Source organism: Ostrea edulis, chromosome 6 (assembly GCF_947568905.1).
Source record: "Ostrea edulis chromosome 6, xbOstEdul1.1, whole genome shotgun sequence".
In the NCBI taxonomy this organism is placed as follows: domain Eukaryota; kingdom Metazoa; phylum Mollusca; class Bivalvia; order Ostreida; family Ostreidae; genus Ostrea; species Ostrea edulis.
Window position 1 is genome coordinate 64,630,980 of NC_079169.1, and position 20,033 is coordinate 64,651,012.

Consider the following 20,033-nt stretch of genomic DNA (forward strand, 5'->3'; position numbering starts at 1 on the left):
AAACAAAATGGAATTCAGAACCATTTTTTTCTCCTTGCTTTGGCATTCCATCATTGTTTGTCTGTTTGTTGAATCTTGAAATCCTGCTACTCCATCTTTGTGGGATTGAGGTTCAATTTTTTTTTCTTTCCATTACTGAGTACCATTCTAATATATAAAAAAAAATTTGCTGTAAGACCCATTCTTCTTAGATCCTACTGACAGTTGATCTCATAGATGCTTGAATTTGAATTTCTGTTATCCGACATTGGTGGTCTTTTGTGAAAATTCATCAAACTAGTGATATGTGTGCACAGAGTGTTTGAAAAGCTCTCAGAGGTTCTGCCTATACCAAGAATACTGTAGACCACACTGATGTAAGCCCATTGTCCAAACAGGGACCGCTGATCTCTCCATTTCTTCTCTATTTACAATCTATTCAGGATATTGCCTATTAGGAATTTCCTGCATTTCAAAATTCAATACAGAGTCACCTCACTGAACAAAAGAATTGTTCGTCGCAGTAAACAGAAGAGAAGACTTGGGGACTGTAGTGCAAGTGGCGTTCTCTGATTGTTTCCCTGCTGCTACTTCACACAGAATCAACACACCTATCTCTCGGTGGATGTAACCGATAGTCCCGGGTCCTGCTACCTGGTTCACTGACGGAGCTTTTGTGTCCAGCTGGCTTTGTTTTGGAAGTGGCAGTAATCAGAGCTAATGCTAATTACAACAATAGAATTAGAACAAATGTCTGTTAATGTTTTAAACCATTGAAACAACCACACAGAAGATGGAGTGATAGACTTGAGTATTGTTGAAGAAGAAACAGAATGTTTCCATTGTTTCTGGCAACAATGGCCCTGTCATTAGGAACTTAGAATTGCATTTCTATCTATAGCGATTATATTGTGTTGTTTCCTTGATTAGCAGATTAGGAAAATTCAAGCCTTCTGTCATTGTTCTTGTAATTGTTCTGCCAATAATTTTGTGAACACCTACTTTATTTTGAGTTGCTACTGTTTTTAACTTTTGTAAGTAGTCACATCTTCCCAGGCTATCAGAGAGAAAGAAAATTTTTAAAGAAAAGGTGAAGCGTCGTCAAATAGCCCTTACCACATGCAGGTGTACTCTAAAGATCTTAATTTTTCCGCTCATCAAAGTAAGGACGTACGTTTCCTTTGAGAAAATGATATCCTTTATTTGAGTATTTTATCCTTGGTGACTCTGGTCTTTCGACACCTATTGTCATTTTACGGATATACCCATCCCAGTGCACTGAATCTCATTCATTTCAATTTCATAATCCCCACCCTTACCAACAGGTGACAACAGCTCTGTAGAAAGTGCTTTCTCATATTGTTATTGTTTGGTAACTAATATACGCATCTGAAGTCAACCATCCAGTCCAATTCAATTTTTTCGTTTCTTTCTACGTTGCGTATAACGAACTACCTGATGCTGTCCCCTCTACATAAATGGTAGTTTTAATCTTGTTGTATCTAAATTATCGGAGGTCATTAAGATGTTATCACGATACAATCGCTTAAGTAGCTTTTGTCAAGCGTTTTCACTTAAATTTTACCAAGTCAGATTTATACCATTATTTGCCTGACATTTATATCAGAGGTTGTACAATATCAAGGTGGAATTGAATTGTCTGAGTCTGGTGTGACACCGTGACAATGAACTGATATACAAAGAGAAAGTCTACCCAACCTGTGTGGTGGGACTGGAGCCTTGGAAGGTCTAATTAAAACCTCTCTGTTGTTATATCATAAAGATGTCATAATATTTGTTTAGAAATTGATCCAGGGCGTAGGCTGATCTTCAGAGTTGCTTGGGAGTAGGAGTGAAACAATTTTATGCGTTTGATATTTTTATCTGCTTGATTTGTATAAAACACTTGAGAATGTATTGTCTTGCAATGTGCACTTGGCTCTCGAAAACCTCTACATGGAATTTAATGAAAAAATGCATTAGACTTTTAATTAACATGAAATTTTGTTTCTTTTCTATTTTCAAATGGCCTAATAAAAATGTCTTGACTCACAAAATCTTAATTTGCTACTTCTTTCAGGGTTTCATGGATATTCTGAGTAGGAAACTTTGATTTTTTGGAACTGTTTTCTAGTAGGAGTTGACTGGAAATTTTAATGTATATTGTTATTATTATGATCTCATGTGCACTCTGTAATCTAATTGGCAAATGTGATCTGTCACAATGTTGCCCAACAGATGATTTTTCCACTACCTACCTCCCTTGAGGTCAAAATGATAGTTTGCAAAGGGGAGATAACCAATATTCTAAGCTAGATATTGCATTTCCTTTGAAGCAGATTGCTAGTTGATCATTTTATGTTCTCTCTTTGCTTTCTTTCATTTGTTAAATATTGTATCCAAAAGCCTGAATGAAATTGTATTTCAACATTTAGGAATTTGAGCACATTTATGGCCTGATATGTACAGAAATTAAAGAAACTAATAATTATCATAAGGTGTCATTTTTAGACAAATTTGTTATAATTTTGTTGTCCTTGTCCTTATCTGCTGATGATTCACAAAGGACAAAAAACAGTTTCCTAAGACCACAACAGCAAGTAACAAACGCTATAAGGAGCTATTCTCGATTTCTTTCACTATTGGAATGCGTTTCACTGAGCTGATGGCAATTTTAGATATTTACACCGATGTCCAATCAATCCTGATGCATTGTGCTGAATCGCCCAGTTAATGCCCAAGACCATCTATCATCTAAATTTGCTCATCCTCACCATGCCTCACCGAACACAAAAATAATTTTTGCGCATGTAGAGGCAAATTGCATCATTATTTCATTTGTTGCACGGTTTTGTGATTTATGTAAATTTCAGCATTCTTATACAAATTGACAGCAGTAGTGGTGCTTGGTTTGGTGTGTTGGTTTGCCTGTCTGTTAATTTTCGACTGTCAGATTAACTGAAGTATGATGGGTCTCAACGTCAGTCTCGCTTATTGTTCAATCATCGATGGCAGCGTCTTTACCAACATTGATCCCTCGGGACTGATACTCATTCCGGTGTGATTTAAGAGCTTGACAATATTATCACTTTTGTTGTTCTATTAGACACAGCTTTGAGTCTCGATTTAATATAATGTCTCCTCACCACAAAACCTGGGACCAGAGCATTTTACATTGTATTGACAATTCATTCTCAGATAGATATCGTAATTTTGATTTGAGGTAAAATGAGGATTATAATAGATTAAGTGTGTGTGAGTGTTCGTAATAATTAACACCTAAATGGTCGCAATCGATACCTGACGTACGTTCATAAGCGTGAACAAGACATCGTTCATCCCTACTGTCAACTTTTTGTGAATTGAATGTATGGATGCAACAATAGCAAGGCATAAATGATGTTACCTTGTCATAATTCAAATTTTAAAATTCCATCAATGTTTAGATGTCCATTGTATTACAGCATCAAGAATTGAGTGTAACCCAGCCCTATTTATTCCGATAGAAAAGCATTCAAATCCCACATCAGACAATATTCAAATGTAAATTTACTTCTGTTTAAAAATCAACCTATCTTGATAAAAACTATTGGCAGAATTGAAAGTTCATTGGGATAATCAAATCACTGGTCAATTAAATTAAATGCCATTGGAAGAAATGGGCCAATATGATTTTTGATCCAAGGCAAGGCGTGTTAACAATAAAGATTGATGTCTCGCTAACAATAGCTCTGTGTGTTTTTTTGGTGTGTCTTCTGTAATACCTAGAGCCTTAAACTACCCGCTATTGACTTAAAGGGACGAGTTTGTTATCAATGACCCAGCTACTTTATACCTTACCTGTATTCTCACCTGAGTTGCAAGAAGTGAAAGAAGGTGCATATACTTAGAAGAAAATTTAGAAGGACGGAAGAAATTAACTCTGCCCATCTCTCAAGATATTGAGGGTTGAACTTTTGTCCTAACTGCGATAATTAAATAGGTTACTCGGTAGTTTTAAACTGCATGCAGACACCAGTTGATGATGTTGCACTGATGTATAATGAAACATGAAGATTTCAGAGGAATTTCGGATTATCAACCCTGTTTTCTTTATGGGTATGTAATACTTTGTAGATTTTTGAATAACTGAAATTTTGATTCAAGCTTTTTTTTAAACTTATTTTGCAACATTAGATCAAAGTATTTTTTTTTTAACAAGTTTCAAATAATTTAACATCTTGAGTTGGGGAAAAGCCTTGGAATACTCTGGAAAAAATTCAAATAATGCACATGTGATCGTTTTCAATTTTAAATTTATTTCTACCAAGTGGGAGAGAGAAACTCATTTATCACCGTAGAGTGAACATTGTAGGGTTATTATGTAATAGCAAGGTGTTTGAATTGATATATTTATATTGTAGAAGCCATTATCTATTATAGATAAAATATCTCTATTACATTCATATCACATTGTCAATGTCCATAATTCTTGCAGTAATTTTATTTTCATGAATTACAGAAATTAAAATTTTCAGTGAAAATTATGAGAGAATAATATTGTCAAATTGAATCTGTCATACCTCAGCAATTTAATATCTGATTTGCACATTTTGATTCCATTTAGTTTGTTGATATTACATAAAAAGTCACCCGTGTATTTAAAGTGGAAGCAAGCAAACATATTTGCTTCTTGTTTAATAAACTTTAAAAGAAATTCAAGTTGTGATTAAAAAAAATTAAATGCAGTATCAACAAAGATGAAATAAAGAAGAAAAATATCAGACTGTCAAAAATTTTGTGATATGTATTTTTATTTTTTCGTTCATGAAGTAAACCATGAAACTCAAAAGATAATGAGACATTCTATATAATATTTTTTGACTTGACACTTAACAAAATAGTGAAATGGAGACACTCGTAAATCTGTTGTTTATCAATGACATATTGGATCTTTTACTATGTCAACTCCCATGCAGATTATTAAATTATTACAAATAGGAAAAAAGTGCATAAATAGATATTATAAAAACAGATAATATATACAATTCATACAAAAGATAAAGCCTGTAGCATCTCCAGTCTGCAGTATATTAAATTGAAAAAGATAACCAACAAGGGTGTCTGCCTCCCTTCACTTCCGCGATAGCAAGTCGATAATGCAAAAGAATATATTCAGTGTTATTATATCAATCATTTTTAAAAAGATAATTAAATTAAATTACTGATGAATGTGTTTATAATGAGATCATTGGGTCATTAGGAAATCTCCAGTGAGGATGTTTTAGAGCTTGTTCTAGTGGCTTGATCTGAATCTTCAAAGGAGCTACTCTCCTGTGTTAAAGCAAGAAATCAGGGAATTTGTGATAATTATGGAGCATAATGGGGAGAAGGGACTGATAAACATGACAGTTTCATTGGATCATTTATTGAAGATACTCAAACCCAAACTATAAAATGTAAATCATTTCTTTATTACTGCACATAAAGTGATATCTTTGTTCAAGTTCAACCTTATATTCAAATTCTCTTCAAATGTATATAATTAATTGATATTGAATTGATAATTGTGTCATGTACATGTTTTTCTTTGGTTTTCTTATTTTTATGGAACAACAAATCGACTAAATCTCAATTTTCTCAGAATTTCAACAGCCAAGTTACATATTATGAGTGATTGATCACTACCTCAAATCCATGTCTAACTTGTTTACTTTAAACAAGGAGTATTACAGCACCGCCGATGATGTTTTCTCATTGTTCGATCTGTTCCTCGGGGACTCTCATGCCTTGGATAATGCCTAATCAAATTTTGGATAAATCTTGTCTTTTCTATATATATATAATTTTTTGGTTCATTCAGAAGGCCTTGTCAAATGGATTAAACGTATCAGCAGGACTGATCCCGTCTCATTGTGCTCCTGATAAAGTTTTAAGGCTGTGCTTTCTGGTTACTGTTATATTAAACTAGTAATTTTCCACATCAGCATTGTCTTTCTAATACAAGATGAATTGAAGGGATTTAGCAGGGAAGGGATGACAGTGTTGTTTAATCTTGTATTTTTCGAATACCACGCTCCTTTGTTTGATTTCGGAGGTCTTTATGGAAAAAAAACCTCGTGGCATTCAACTGTTTGTCTTGTACTTTCAATTTTGTTGATCTAATAATAAGACAAACCAGGAGAACAACAGCCAGATGTATGCCTCTGGTCCTATAAATCTCAACGTCCACATTATCAAGAGCACTTTGCAAGGTGCAAGAATGAAAATTGAATAAACTTTTATTGTGGTCTACATAAACATACAATAGAGCTTTAAATAAACGTGTTAAATCTGAAATGACAATATTTTGTCTGGCGGTGTGTATCCCAACCCACAAATCCAATCCAAAAAAGCTTTCAACAAATGGCTTAGGTACGTGCATAAAACATCTCCTTGGCCATATTTTTATAATTCATTACTGGCCATTGTGTCTACAATGACAACAAAATTTGATTTCATTTACAGATGAGAATAGATTTATTAACGATTGTGTACTAAAGAACTATAGCATTGTGTTGCGATGCAAATGCTAAATACCGGATTGACGTGAGTTAGTCTCCCGGCTGGTGGCCGGACTCGTTCATTGTTATATGGAGAGGAGATCAAGTGCTATATTTATAGATACGATTTGGAGGTAATTGATTTTGTGTGTAATTTCATTATGGATTGTTTGAGGCTTTATTTGAACATTCAATTGTTATCCCATCAATAAAATGCATATCTTTTGTTGAGACACAAAACACTTGTCACTGGTCCACAATCTTGCCTCTCCAAGGTAAGGGTCTCACCTGAGAACGATGATACTATTGTTATCAGGTGACACACCTTCTTGTTCTTGCTCTTTTCTACACTTTATTGTGTAGTGCTTTATTATGCTGGTTTCAAACATCCTGGAGACTCTGAAGTTTATCCATCATGGATTAACTGTGATTGGATTTTAAAACTTAATAGCCAAACAGACCTTTCCTAAGTTCAAAAAGTAAAGCAATCTTTCTTTCAACAATTGTGAAATTTTGGTATCTTACTGCGGAAACAAATAGAGACAGTTTTTTCCTATTTTGTTGTTGAGACTTTTAAGCCTCTTAAAAGTCAGTTTGTGTTTCCAGAGTAAAAGAAATTCCGGATATACAAACTGCAGTATAATTGTACAAATAAATTTAGACAAATCGTGATTCACCCATAAAAACAGATTCCACTAATTGTTGGTGTTGCTTAAGTATTTTATTGTGTTCCCACTACTGATATGTAGAAATGTCATTCCTTTTTAACAAACTAAAAGCCTTGTGTGCTTTAACTACATTAAATTCAAAAGTTGGTCTTTGAATCAAATAGCATCATTAAATATTGTAAATTCAATTTTGCTTTTATTGCAACAACCTTTTATCCAATCATTATCTAGCTTTTTATTGCATTTTTCCATTCATTTATGGATCTATTGTGTCGGAAATATGCGACGTTTATTGTGGTTTCTAGACTTTGAGGGGAAATTTACAGAATTACTTCAATTCTGAGCACTAAATAAAAGGATATAAAACGGGGACGAGGCATTAATCCGCTGGATTTTTTATTGCGACATTCTGGATAGTTGTCTTTGTGTAGAGAGATTCTCAACAAATTCAATCATGATTTACGTTTTATGATTTTGAAATGAGTATTGTAAGAATTTAAAACAAGGCACTGTAATTTCACCAGAATGCATTTATACTTTTAAAGAAAATCTAAAGCAATTAAAGAATCTAAAGAAGAGGAAGAATTTCTTTTGACATACACTGTAAGGAAATATTAGGGAAGTTTCTTTTGAGTACATCTGTAAAATACTGCATATGTTTTAATGACTTATAATGTGCATATTATAACGGACTGTGAGAAAGTTTGTATAATGAGACCCTTAGGCAGCTGGGTTGGTTATTGTTTCAGCAAGAATAAACAAAGCCGCTTACAAGTTTATTTTGCCTTCAGCATCGGCAACTGTTGGGTGTCATCAGGGGGTACCCCTAACAACATTCCAGCACTGCTAATTGTTTCACATCTCTGGCTTTTGTTGTTGTCAATCAAAATCATTACTTTTGTCTGCAAGACATCTTGAGTATAACAAAGATGTTTTTGTAAGTTTCCGTGTTCTCACACTGAAGTTATATATATAGAGATAAATTGTAATGTGTAAGATCTTAGTTGAAGAATAATTGTTTCATCATTATGTGGGCTAAATATATCATTAGAAAGGAACTGCATTGTCTCTGTGACTTAGAGAAAAAGGAGTGGGGGGGTTGGGGTTTGGGGGTTGGTTTTTTTTTTTTTTTTTTATATATAATTGTCATGTAAAGAGTCATGTCCCTTTGCAGTTTACAAGCAAAACAAGATTCAGAGAAGCTGTTAAAAAGATAAAAGAATTAAAGATGCTATTGTCTTGGTGGAGCCTGCACTTCCATTGATTGTTAACACATGCCCTACACAGACTTCTGATGATTAACCCCAATTTCACACAATTATGAAAAAATGCTAAACAGATGATCTTTTAAAGTGTGGAAAAGTGCACATTGTTCTCTTCCTCAATGGGCCATTTGTTTCCCGGAGTTTTTTTCCCAAGATGTCTGAATGACTTGAAGCATGTATGGGAATTGTATGTTATATCTACGTGCAGAAATTTGCATGGTTGTCTCTCTTGAATTGGGATGGTCCTTCTCAATGAGGCTGATCACCCAAAAAGATTTTTGCGGCAGAAATAAAGAATTCATTCAGTATTTGTTGATTTAAGAATGTAAGCATGTGATCGTTTTTGTCTTGTAAATGTCTGAATAAATGTGGGGCTTCCCTATAAGTTGGAAAATGTGAACCAATAAACGCAAAGACTCTTGCAAAATTTCAAACTGCCAGAACATTTTTCAGAGCATTTAATTGGACCAAATACAATGAACAACATTATTTAACGTCTTTCTCAAATTCATGGAATTCAGTTCTCGCTCAAGATTCAATGAGCCAAAAAAAAATATTTAAGAATGATAAATTTATTTTCAGTTACTGTGCATTGTAACGAAAGTTTTTAACCAGAGCACCCAGTTATCAATTTTGTAACATAATCATGTAATACTGTAACAGTATTCTTAACAAGGCAAAGAATGGGTCTTGTTTCAAGATGACTGAGGCCCACTTTTAATTGATATTTTTGAAAATTTATTTCCATTGTACAAGAACATGTTTATTGTAAAATGTACCCATTTTGGAGATTTTTATCATATAATTTGTCTGAATTGTATGGTAACTTTGCCTTTGAGTAGAAAGAAAAATAGAATTATCTTTGGAAATCTGATATGTGTTAAATTGCATTGAAACGGTTGTTTCTTGTCTAAACATTTCAGAATTTAAAGACAATCCTTTGGAGTAGATAAGAAGATGTCATGCAGGGAAAACTAGCCATTTTCTTTTGTAATGGAGTAGAGAATTATAAAATTTATATACAATTTGTTTATCTTCCATCAATTGAAAGAAATAATTATCATACTTGCAACTACTCTGAACTTCATGGTTTAGCACCAAACATCAACAAGTCTCCTCTTTTTCACGCAGCCTCTCCGCCATAAAAAATTACCAAAAAGCAATGCTTATCACCCTATTTTCTTCATAACTCTCTTTTCATCAGGAACTACAAAGACAACATTATATTTAGTTTTTGATACAAGATTCCCTGATTACCATAGAATAAATAGTGTAACCAAAATACCAGATCGTTTATTCTTTGTTTTACCATGGAACCCTCAAGAAATGGATATACAGAATATAAATATTTGTTTGATTCTTGAATGCATGGAAAATGATGCATACTGTTCTCCCTGTGAGGGGCAGTGTAGAAGATTGATATCAACCCCTGACTACAAAGACCTGGGGGAGTACTGATAAACACTCACTGCTTGAATGCAGGAGTTATGTACCCTATCAGTTAGTTATCTCCCTTGTTTTGTGTTCATTTTCATTCTCCATGCTTTTGCCTATCATAATGAAACACTGGGTTTATCTGGTACAAAGAATGTATAAAAGAAAATTTTCTTTCTCTCCAGTAAATGAGTCCTGTTGTTTAATTCTCTTTGAACTCTGTATTATATTTTGCATTACTTTTATTTATCAAGTGACTGATTGATTTAAGATATAAAACTGAGACATACTTCAGGAAATTTTTCATCATTAATTTTCATTTTTTAAATTTTTTTTTACTCTGAATCTTGTCACATGCTGTCTATTTTTCTGTTGAATTAAAAAATAAATTCTTTAAGATATTTTGTAGCAAGGCAATTTGGGTGCATTTCATCTTTTTCTTTTCTCTTTTTTGGACAATGTAAGAGAAGCACGGTCGTGTGAAATGTCATTTTGTTTTAGATAGAGTTTGATTTATCCAGAATTACAGCATCTCTCTCTGGCATTATCTTCATCAGTGATGAGGGGCTTTAGATTCTACACATAGATAAGGCCCCTGCCATTGTATTTTTTCCTGTGGGGCCATGGGTCAGGGGGCACCTGTCCTTATCATGACAGTAATCACTCATAGTAAGTAAACTACCAAGATGCCAACCTCTGCAGTGGTTAAACGTGCTATAAATTGCACAGTTTAATTTGTACTGATTGACTGTGATTTTTTTAGCGTTGAAAGTTTTTTCCTTATCTTTAAAAATTTTTGTGGAAGCCAAAAATTTCAGACCTTGAAGAACAATTCCATTAAGATCAACAGTTATGACACAAATTAGCTGATCGGAACAGAGAAACAGTATTAATCCCCCTCTCTTTATACACATCATTTGCAGTAACATTGATAGGCAAACATTGAGAGGTGTATTGAGGGCAGTGCTCCAGTCACTAGTGCTGCTCTTGTAAAACAAATCAGACAACATTAACAGAAATTTCAAAAAAAAAAAATTTAATTTCTCTCATAGTAGGTATAAAGTTTACTCTGCAGATTTTTATGAAATGTGTATATTGTGAAAACTGATTTTGATAATTTGTGCACATTTTGAGCAAATGTTCTAGTGCCATTTTTAAGTGTCTTTAAATTGGCATTTGTTTGGACAGTCAGTTTAAGCGACACAGTACAAAGTCAAGAATTTCCTGGAAATAACTGAGGACCATTTGTTCCTTTACACAATTACAATTGTAATTTTCATTTCCTGGTCATCATTAATGAGTTTTAATTCCAAGTGCTTTCTGATGAGTATTTGCACAATTTAAAGTGTTTATTACATTTGATATGGTACACCTAAGAGGGGACCTTTGGGACAGGGTAAACCTGCCATGTCCCTCAAAAATGTTTTCCCAGCCAATTCTAATACAATACAGTCAACACTTGTGGAGTGTTTATTATTGTTAAATGTGGTGTATTTATTCATCTTTAATTCATTTTGGATTGACAAGGCCAAGTGGTTGAGAACTGTCCATCGTCAAAACTGTGACATGAAATGGCATACTTTCTGCCTTCACAAAAGATTTTCTTCAGATGGTCATGTGCTAGAAGAATTTATGTCAGTGCATTTTTTATTATATTTACATATGCATGTATATCCACATATCTTTGATTATGGAAAAAAAAATTGGCATTACAAGTTTTTGGGGGGAAAAAGATATATTTATAAATGCACCTACTCATCGCATTTTATACAGTTCTAATTGGATTATAGTTAGCCCCTCCTTAACACTCAGAAGCTAGGCTGATTTGTTTCTGAACATGCTTACATTTTAATTGTATGTAAGTTTAAGATCCTTTACATGTATATTTTAGTGTTAGTGAGTTATTAAGATGGCTAATATGTAAAGTTCAGCGACACATGCATTTTCAATTATCCCCCCTTTTTTTGTACTTTCTTCAACTCCTGTTGTTTTCATCTGATAATGGCCACTAAATAGCATGTATTTGAAGCAATAAAAACATTGTTAATTTAGGAGTCCATATGAATTTTTCTTTTGAATCTGATAAAAATCCTGATGTATTGAGGGGTTAAAAAGTCAAGGATGTAGTGATATAGACCTTTGTGCATCAGCAATGAAACAGATAAATTATAATTGTTTTGTCTGTATGTTGGATTGTCCGGAACCCGGACAGAGGCTAGTCTGAATGCAGGATGAACACGATCCAGGCCTTCTCACTTTAATTGATACAAGCATAAGCAGATCATCTGCATTGAATCATCCTGAAATGCCATTCTTGCTATTAGCATTTAAACATCAAGAATTTTACTGAAATTGTTAAGTTGTAAACAAATAGCACTAATGAACTTCTTGTTTTAGTTGTCTTTGTAATGTATATGAAAAACTTTGTAAACATTTCAGGGTTGATCACTGTCCAGTTTAATGTACTGGACAATTTACTCAAAAAGAAGCAAAATGTGTTTATTATCAGGGAGTGAGCCCTGTGGTTTGGAGGGAGTTGGGACTAATGTCCGAGGAAGTATAGGTTTCACCTGTTGTAAATGTTGGTGAAGATTGCTGGAGACATGCTCTGAAACAATAGAGAGCTAATGATTAATCAGAGGCTAGTGTTTTCCACATTTACAACCAATCACTGTCCATACCAATCAAAATCTAACCAGCTCTCCAAAGTATGTTAAGTTCCTCTTTTTCTGATGCCTGTTCTTCAGGGTAACTGCTAGTAATCTCTGGATCATAGCACACTACTTTTTGTAATGTCAAACATCCAGCTTGACATATACCTAATCAGTTACCTTGAGGTGTGAATTCATTCCATGGTTTCAAAATTCAAGATAAGTTGGGGTCATGTACTCTGTTTACTAATGAACATCTCTAATCATCGGAAATTGTATTCTGCTGAAAGTTAATGCTGCAGGAGATTATAATTTTCAGATATGATTTTTGCAGGTTGCATGTGGTGAGCAAACAGGTGATTCAATTTATATTCTGAGGTCAAATGTCAAGGTCACCATCATACTGTATGTTAAAGTCGGGGACACTTTGTAAAGTTTTAAGTGGCATATTGTCTCATTTCATTGGCCATGGTGTCTCCTGCAAACTCAATATGCTTCCTGGGTATATTATGTCCAGACATTGTGTCGTGCATACAGATGAAAGCGTTTGTTGCCCGGCTGGCAGGGTACTTCATATGAGAAAACATGGTTGAAAACTTGTTGATTTAAACAATGAGTTGATAACAGTCAGTGCTTCTTGTGTTGATCAATAGCTTTCTTTAAACAAAAAGCCATATTGCAATCCTAGATAAGATAGATGGGATATTGTTGAAAAAATTTTCACTGAGGTAATGGTATTTGGGATTTTGTAATTTGACACGCCTCTGGTAAGAACACCTTAAACAAGACAAAATGCAGAAAGTACCACGTTTATCTGACATGATCCGTGGGGGTGTAGAAGGCATGATATTGACATATTTTGCATCATCTCCTTTTAAGATTAAAGCAAGAGATATTTCCTCTATGCTGTGTATATCATATGACATCATATCAGGAAATAACAACTAGAAGAAATAAATAATTCAGTAATTTTTCATGGAATTTAAAATTAATATGATTGTTTATCAATTAATATTCCCCCAGCATTAGAAAGAGCAGAAGTGAAATCTGTGAAGAGTACACCCTGACCCTCTTGGTTTGCCTGTGTGAAAGCTGCAGTGCTATTCCCACGCAGCAGGAACTTTCAATTGTTTGATTTGTATAATCTGCAGTCTTCCTACATATTGAAATTTTTAATAAGTTTCAATGGATTTATTATTAACATTTGAAGAAATTACCAAAATTTGTCTGAATTACAGTTTACAGTTGTTGACTTTGACATTAGCTGTGAAGATTCTGAGTGACAAGGGAAACTATGAGTCCATCCATCATAAATTTGGGGAGCTTTCACAGCCCATTACTCCAGTGTTCTCTGAGGCAATCAGGGAGATGGGACCAAGTTTTTGTGTCCAAAATCTTTTTGTTTTTCCTTGGTAATTAGCTAATCTCTAGGGCTGCCTGATTCACTGCTTAATACCTAAGATCATTAATCTTTGTGTCAGCTCAGATTGGCCTGCTGTATTTAATGTAGTGCTGTTTTGTTTTTGTTTGTGCAACACCAAATCCCCCTCTGACAGGTGCTAGAATGCTCACTGAATCTAACACAGAGGGGTCCACTAATGGTCAGCATCTTCCAAGGGAACTCTGAAGTTGTACTTAGACCTTTACAACTCCAGTTCAAATAAAAAAAATATCACTCTTGGGATTGTTGGTTTATTATCAAGAAGTTGTGTTGAGAGGAACCTTTTCCAATACATTATAGGTGTCTGGTCAGTTTGTTTCAGCAGTCTGATGACTTCTGTCAAACATTTGGGCATTATAATAATCTGTTTATGTTTTATATTTGTCTGGTTTCTGTTTCTGAAGAATGACTTGGGCAGCCGTGACACAGAACAAAATTTAGAAATACCTTTTCCAAAAAGTAATAGTTGACCATATCTTCATTCCTTCTCCTTATAGCATATTGCATGACTGCCCCCTGCATATTCTCTCTTCATATAAGTAGTCTGTAAGTAGATTGCCTCTATAACTTAGACTAATAATTATTTGACAGAAGTGTTTTTATATAATTGGTCCTTTTCATACAGCATGTATTGATAATATCAGCTACAGAGAGTGTGAAACATCGTCATTGGGGGTTTTTTTTACGATCAAGAGGTCTATCCCTCCATTGCTCAACTGGTTCCCTTCTGAGCCTCTGGGTTTTGTGAGTAAACAACTGTACATCCAGCTTCCACTATCCATCATTCATGCTGAGAGTGAGAGGCTGATTGGTTAAGCAGGCTCTGGGAGGCAGGGCATGCATTACAATACACAAAAGTTGTTTTTGTCTACAGCTATGCCTTGTCTTTTTGTAATATTGGAAGGGAATTGTTTGAATGGAGGTTTTATTCCCAAACATGCAGCAGATTCCAGTACTTGTCAATCGGTAAGTCCTCTTTCCTGTTCCCAAAGTTATATAGTCAATTATTGAAAACAAAGTCTTCACTAAAACTATCAGAAATAAATATTTAAAAAAATTTAACTGTGCTTATACATGTATACCGATGATTCACGCGATTGCTGTTAAACTTTTATAAGTTGTATTAGGTAAGAGTAAGTAAATATAACTTTACATGTAAGATTTATTTAGTTTGTATAGTTTAATTTGATATGTAATTTTAAAAATTGTATAAAGTAAATTAGATATATAACAAGCAAAAAGACTGAATATGAAATACAGAGAGAATTAATCAATTTCAAATTTGTTGAAATCAGTGTGTAGCAGTACACCCCCTGGTGTGACTGAAAAATTATCAATCATTTGACAACAACCTGTCTTGGAATTTCTCTTCATTAGTAACATCTGGTTTGATCATTTCCTGCTTTTGTTCTACAGAATGGTAATTTACTTGTCAGGAACTGGACCCTGTCCCCACTGACACTGATGGTGAAATGATAATCCAGCTTCTGTCCACTTCTATCCCCCATCTATCTGTTATCTGATTTTACCCACACAAAAAATTTCAGTACCACAAAGTTCTTATGAAATTTATGTATCGTAAATATGCATGTTGTCTTAATGGTTGTAAAGTACTTTAATGATTCACTATAGTGAAGAAGACAATATAGGAATTTCTGTCTGCCATGTGTCTGTAGGAAGTGATATGGGATGTTTTATTATATTGGTAATTTCCCTGAGCTTACTGACTCTCCTGAATTGTCATTCCCAGCTAGGGCTCCTGCGATAATTTAGGCTATAATGCAGATCCAAAGGAATTCATGTGACAGACCAATAAATTGCTCAAAGAAGCAGACTCCACACTGCACGCGCCTCATTTAGACCACAAACTTTCCAGTCTAATTTCTGCTAAATTGGGCGACAATGGGCAGAGTATTTCAATGGAAATCACAGTTTTTTTCTTCTCCCTGCTCACAAATAATTGGTGGAAGACTGGTCTTAATCTATAATTAAATGAGGGATCGATTCCTAAATAAGGGGCTCAAGATTCCGCACCATGGTGTGGCTGCCATTGTTTTGTCACCAATATTGTATTGTGTTACAAAAACTCGCTTATTCAATGCCTGTCAAAAAGCCACAGTCAGATTTCTTTCCAACTAGCAGTCTAATCCTGTTATTTCCAATACTTAGGTTGATTGAGATCACTTTTGAGGATGAAGTAACTCTTCACAATTGTATCTAATGTTGCATTAAATGTGCTGAAAAAAAGTCAATACTCGGTTTTAATTTGATGATGAATTCAAACACCTAGGTGAACAATGTAGTATTTTATTTGTCAATCAGAAATCCTCTAATTCCAGGGGGATGTATGGGTCTGCGAATATAATTTACACTTGGGCACCCGTTCATCCATGTGAAACATCAAAAGTTAATTAGTGCAATAATGCTTCAACTGTAATCGGCACTTCTCATTATTACAATCAGGCAAAAGCGATCAATTGTTTGAGCTAGATGATTAAATGAATACACATTTAAGTCCTTAATTAAAAGATGTAGTTATTAATTAACTCTGTTTTGTATTGTTTAATTAAAAATCTTATTAACACAGAACAAATTGCAAGTAATCTCCCATAATTTTTTATATATTGCAAGAAATAACAACAAATAAAGGTAAAAGGTGAAAAAATTAATTAATCATTTTTGGTGTGAATGAGAAAAATTGTGGCTGACAGACCAGGCTAACGATAAAAGACAATGGCTGGAAGGCTTCCTCAAGTTAAATTTCCCCAGTGTTTTAATATCACAGAGAAAAAGAAAAGAATGAAATGACCACTCTTCCTCCCTCCTGCAGGGGATAAAATAATTTTACACCATTCTCCAAGATCTTGCATGCTGATCAAAGTAACCCAACCTGGCCACCTACAGTAATACACCAGCTACAACTGATGTTTCCTTTGTCTCAAAAGTTCCCAACAATAGGTGAAGCATAGTTTACTTGAGAACTCAGGTGTTACTGTTTGATATGGTCGTGTTAAGGATTCAATGATTTTCACCTATTTTTGTCAGGAATTGTTGTTCAAGTCTTTGTTTTTTCACGGAGGCTATACATGGGAAATATTGATGTTAGAAAACTTCAATGTTTGTTCTTTGTGGGTGAGTTTTCTCTTCATTTATGTAAGCAGCTTTGTTTTATGATTTTTACATGATATTTCTCATAAGGAAGCCTACACCTTTTGTGGAGAGCAGGTAAATTTATTTCTATATTCCTGATACCCCATTGTTTTTAGCTGATTCATGTATGTGTTGAAGGGAGGTCAACTCAAAAGTGGACTAAATTATTTTATGATTATATAGATTATCTGCATTTAATAGTTGTCTGAATTTCTAGCATTGTTACGAGGACTGTAAAGTACACAGCCGGCCGGGGGACCTTCAGTTCTTATTGTTATCTTTTCAAAAAACCCACAAGGATTTCATCTTCCTATCTCTCAAAGAATGTGATATGTTGAGGACTACTTGTACTGGTGTGGTAACTAATTCTCAAATAGATGTACATGTAGTCTGAGTTTAGATAAGAAGGCAGATTTGTGAAATTTTGAAGAAGAAAAAAATGTATAGAATTGTTGAAAATAATATTTTCAGACATTTCATTTATTTTCTCTCCTCTTGTCTTTTCTCTCTCTTTTTCTGCCATACTATCTAAATGCTTCTTTTATACTCATACTGCAGTCAACAGATTAGAGGGAAATTTTAAATGATGAATTTGAATTCTGAATAAAAGGACCAAGAAATGCTGAGAAGTATGATACTTTGATATTGTGCGTATAGCGATGATGGCCCACAGACTGTCAGTTCTGCATCCTCCTTGTGTCCCATCACACACCTGAGCAGGTGAGATAACGAGCGCCGTTTGTCAGCACACTCCAGTGTTTGTTGTGACACATTATTAGTCGTCTATTATTGTCTACTCGGCAGCTTTTGAAGTGGCTCTTCCAATACCACTGTTTCTCTTCATCTGCAGGCAAAAATCTTGGGTGGTGTAGGGAAAAACTTGATAGAACAATATCAATTAAAATTTGAATGCACAATTGCCCTCCCACCCAATTTTGTCAGTATGCCAACAGTTTGAGGCTCATCAGCCAAGTTAAAAAACAGTCTTAATCTCGTTAAGCCATCAAATTGGTGTCAAGATTAGTGTATGCAGCATCTTTATTATAAAATAAACAAACATTTCATGTGCGTGTTTGCCAAAAAGTGTAGAGAGATGAATTAATCTGGTGCATTTTAGAATTAATTTTGTAATAGTATTTGTAGAAGCTGCATTTTCCCAAAATTTTACGATTTGTTCTCCTTGCTGTGATAAGAGATTTGTTCTGTTTGCACTTATCTGCATAATAAGAAGTGCTGAGTATAAGAGTTTTGTCATTTTATGGATCATAGAGAGACAATTTCATCCCTGGTTAGTCACTGATTACTCTGATGAGGACGAGAATTTTCAAGATTTACACAACTGTATCAAAGACGATCATGCACAATATTTCAAACCTTTGTACAATGAAATCAAAATGGGAATTGTGTTCATTTTTCACTGAATGCAAATATATTTCTTCTTTTTTTCTTTCCTTCATTGAGTGTTCCACTTAGATCATCAAAGACAAATATATTTTGAATTGAAAAGAGAAGAAAAAATTGTTTTCCTTTAAATGATTATATTGTATTGTTCAATCTGTCTCCACCTGTAGAATTCAGTCTCCAAGATTTTCTTGATTAGCAATGATAAAGAAGATGAAAAGGAAATGATTCTGTTCCATGACGATTCCTCCTTTTCATACCCCTTTGTCCGATTATTTATTATCAGAATAATAAAGTTGGATTTGTGGAGTACATATGGCTAATATATTGGGGGAAATAAATACCGTAATTATGTGACAAAGCAGTATGATTTGTCCTGGAGAGTGCTCAATCTGGGTGCATTATCCTGTGTCATTATGCAAAGAAGGTGGTGTTTACTAGGCAAATATTGTCATATTTACAAAAGGATATTTATTTTTGGGGGCAAGTCTTCACATCGTGTTGGTCTTCCTTCCTGCATAATACGACACTGCCAGTGAAAAAGATTGTCAGAACAAACAAGTTGTCTTACAGATGTATGGCTGGTCAAAAAATGCCGGAGTCTTGTCACGGCTCCGAGAAGAGTCAGTTTAGCTCGGCCCTTTTTGAAGTTGCGAGACTTGACACTTTTTCGTCTTGTGACAATACCTGTCTTTCCTGTAGTGGACCTATTTGAAGCATAGACAGTTATGTCAATGGCTGCAGGATGAACAAAATTCTCCCATGTTATCATATGTAATAACAGATTATAAGTGTTAAATATTAGATAAGTATCGCCAATGAGTGTAGTCACCTTGTGTAGAAAATTAATCAACGACTCTACCACTTAACATTATAACCCCCTAGGCCTGCATTAGAAGAACATTAAAACAGCACTGATTGGGTGTTCAATTCAATAGGAATTTCTATTTTATTGTCCTCCAACCTTTCGGGATGCCATTTTTCTTTTGCATGTGAATAAAATCCAGTCAGATTTGAAATCTAAATAGCAGACAATCTCCATTTAGATTTATTGAGCAAATGCACATGATCAAGATAATACAGTTTTATTAATATATGTTTCTCGGTGGTGCATTATAGATGCTTATAATTGTCAACAGAGAGAATAGATTTTCACATAACATTTATTTTATCATTCAAATACTTAGATTTAGAATAATTGCATCATAAATAAAATGAAGGGAAAAGGGTTATGTGGAAAAAAGATTTTGTCCAAAATGGAATAAAACCGTGGTCTAGAAATAAATATTAAAAGTATTGTGTATTCAGCCTTGTCAGACTGTTCACTTGACTAGCAATCTGAATTACATGTAATTGCTTTTTAGCATTTTTAACCTTCTAATATAAAAACTTAACAATAGCATTTCAGCATTCTAATAACAAAGTTCTAATTTAGTACAGAGGTACAGAACAGGTACAATCAATTATATAGATGTCATCCAGCTTCAATCATGTTTAATGTGGTGATTTAAATGGAGAGAGAA

At 34.2% G+C, this 20,033-nt stretch overlaps 1 protein-coding gene across 6 annotated transcripts in view; it reads left to right on the plus strand.

Annotated features, from left to right (window-relative positions):
• LOC125683014 (transcription factor SOX-5-like) overlaps window positions 1-20,033 on the plus strand; it is a 63,889-nt gene that overhangs the window by 24,908 nt on the left and 18,948 nt on the right. The window contains exons 1-2 of one of the 6 annotated variants that reach the window (XM_048923681.2): window positions 3,791-4,077; window positions 9,357-9,423. The exons of 3 other annotated variants lie outside the window; for them this stretch is intronic. Coding sequence is in view for 2 of the 3 variants with exons in the window: in XM_048923676.2 (XP_048779633.1) it covers window positions 4,022-4,077 (56 nt within the window). In the remaining variant the exon portion in view is untranslated. Of the gene's footprint in view, window positions 1-3,752; window positions 4,078-9,356; window positions 9,424-9,457; window positions 14,926-20,033 lie in introns of those variants that run through there. 2 more of the 6 variants (XM_048923676.2, XM_048923677.2) reach the window with 2 other exon arrangements.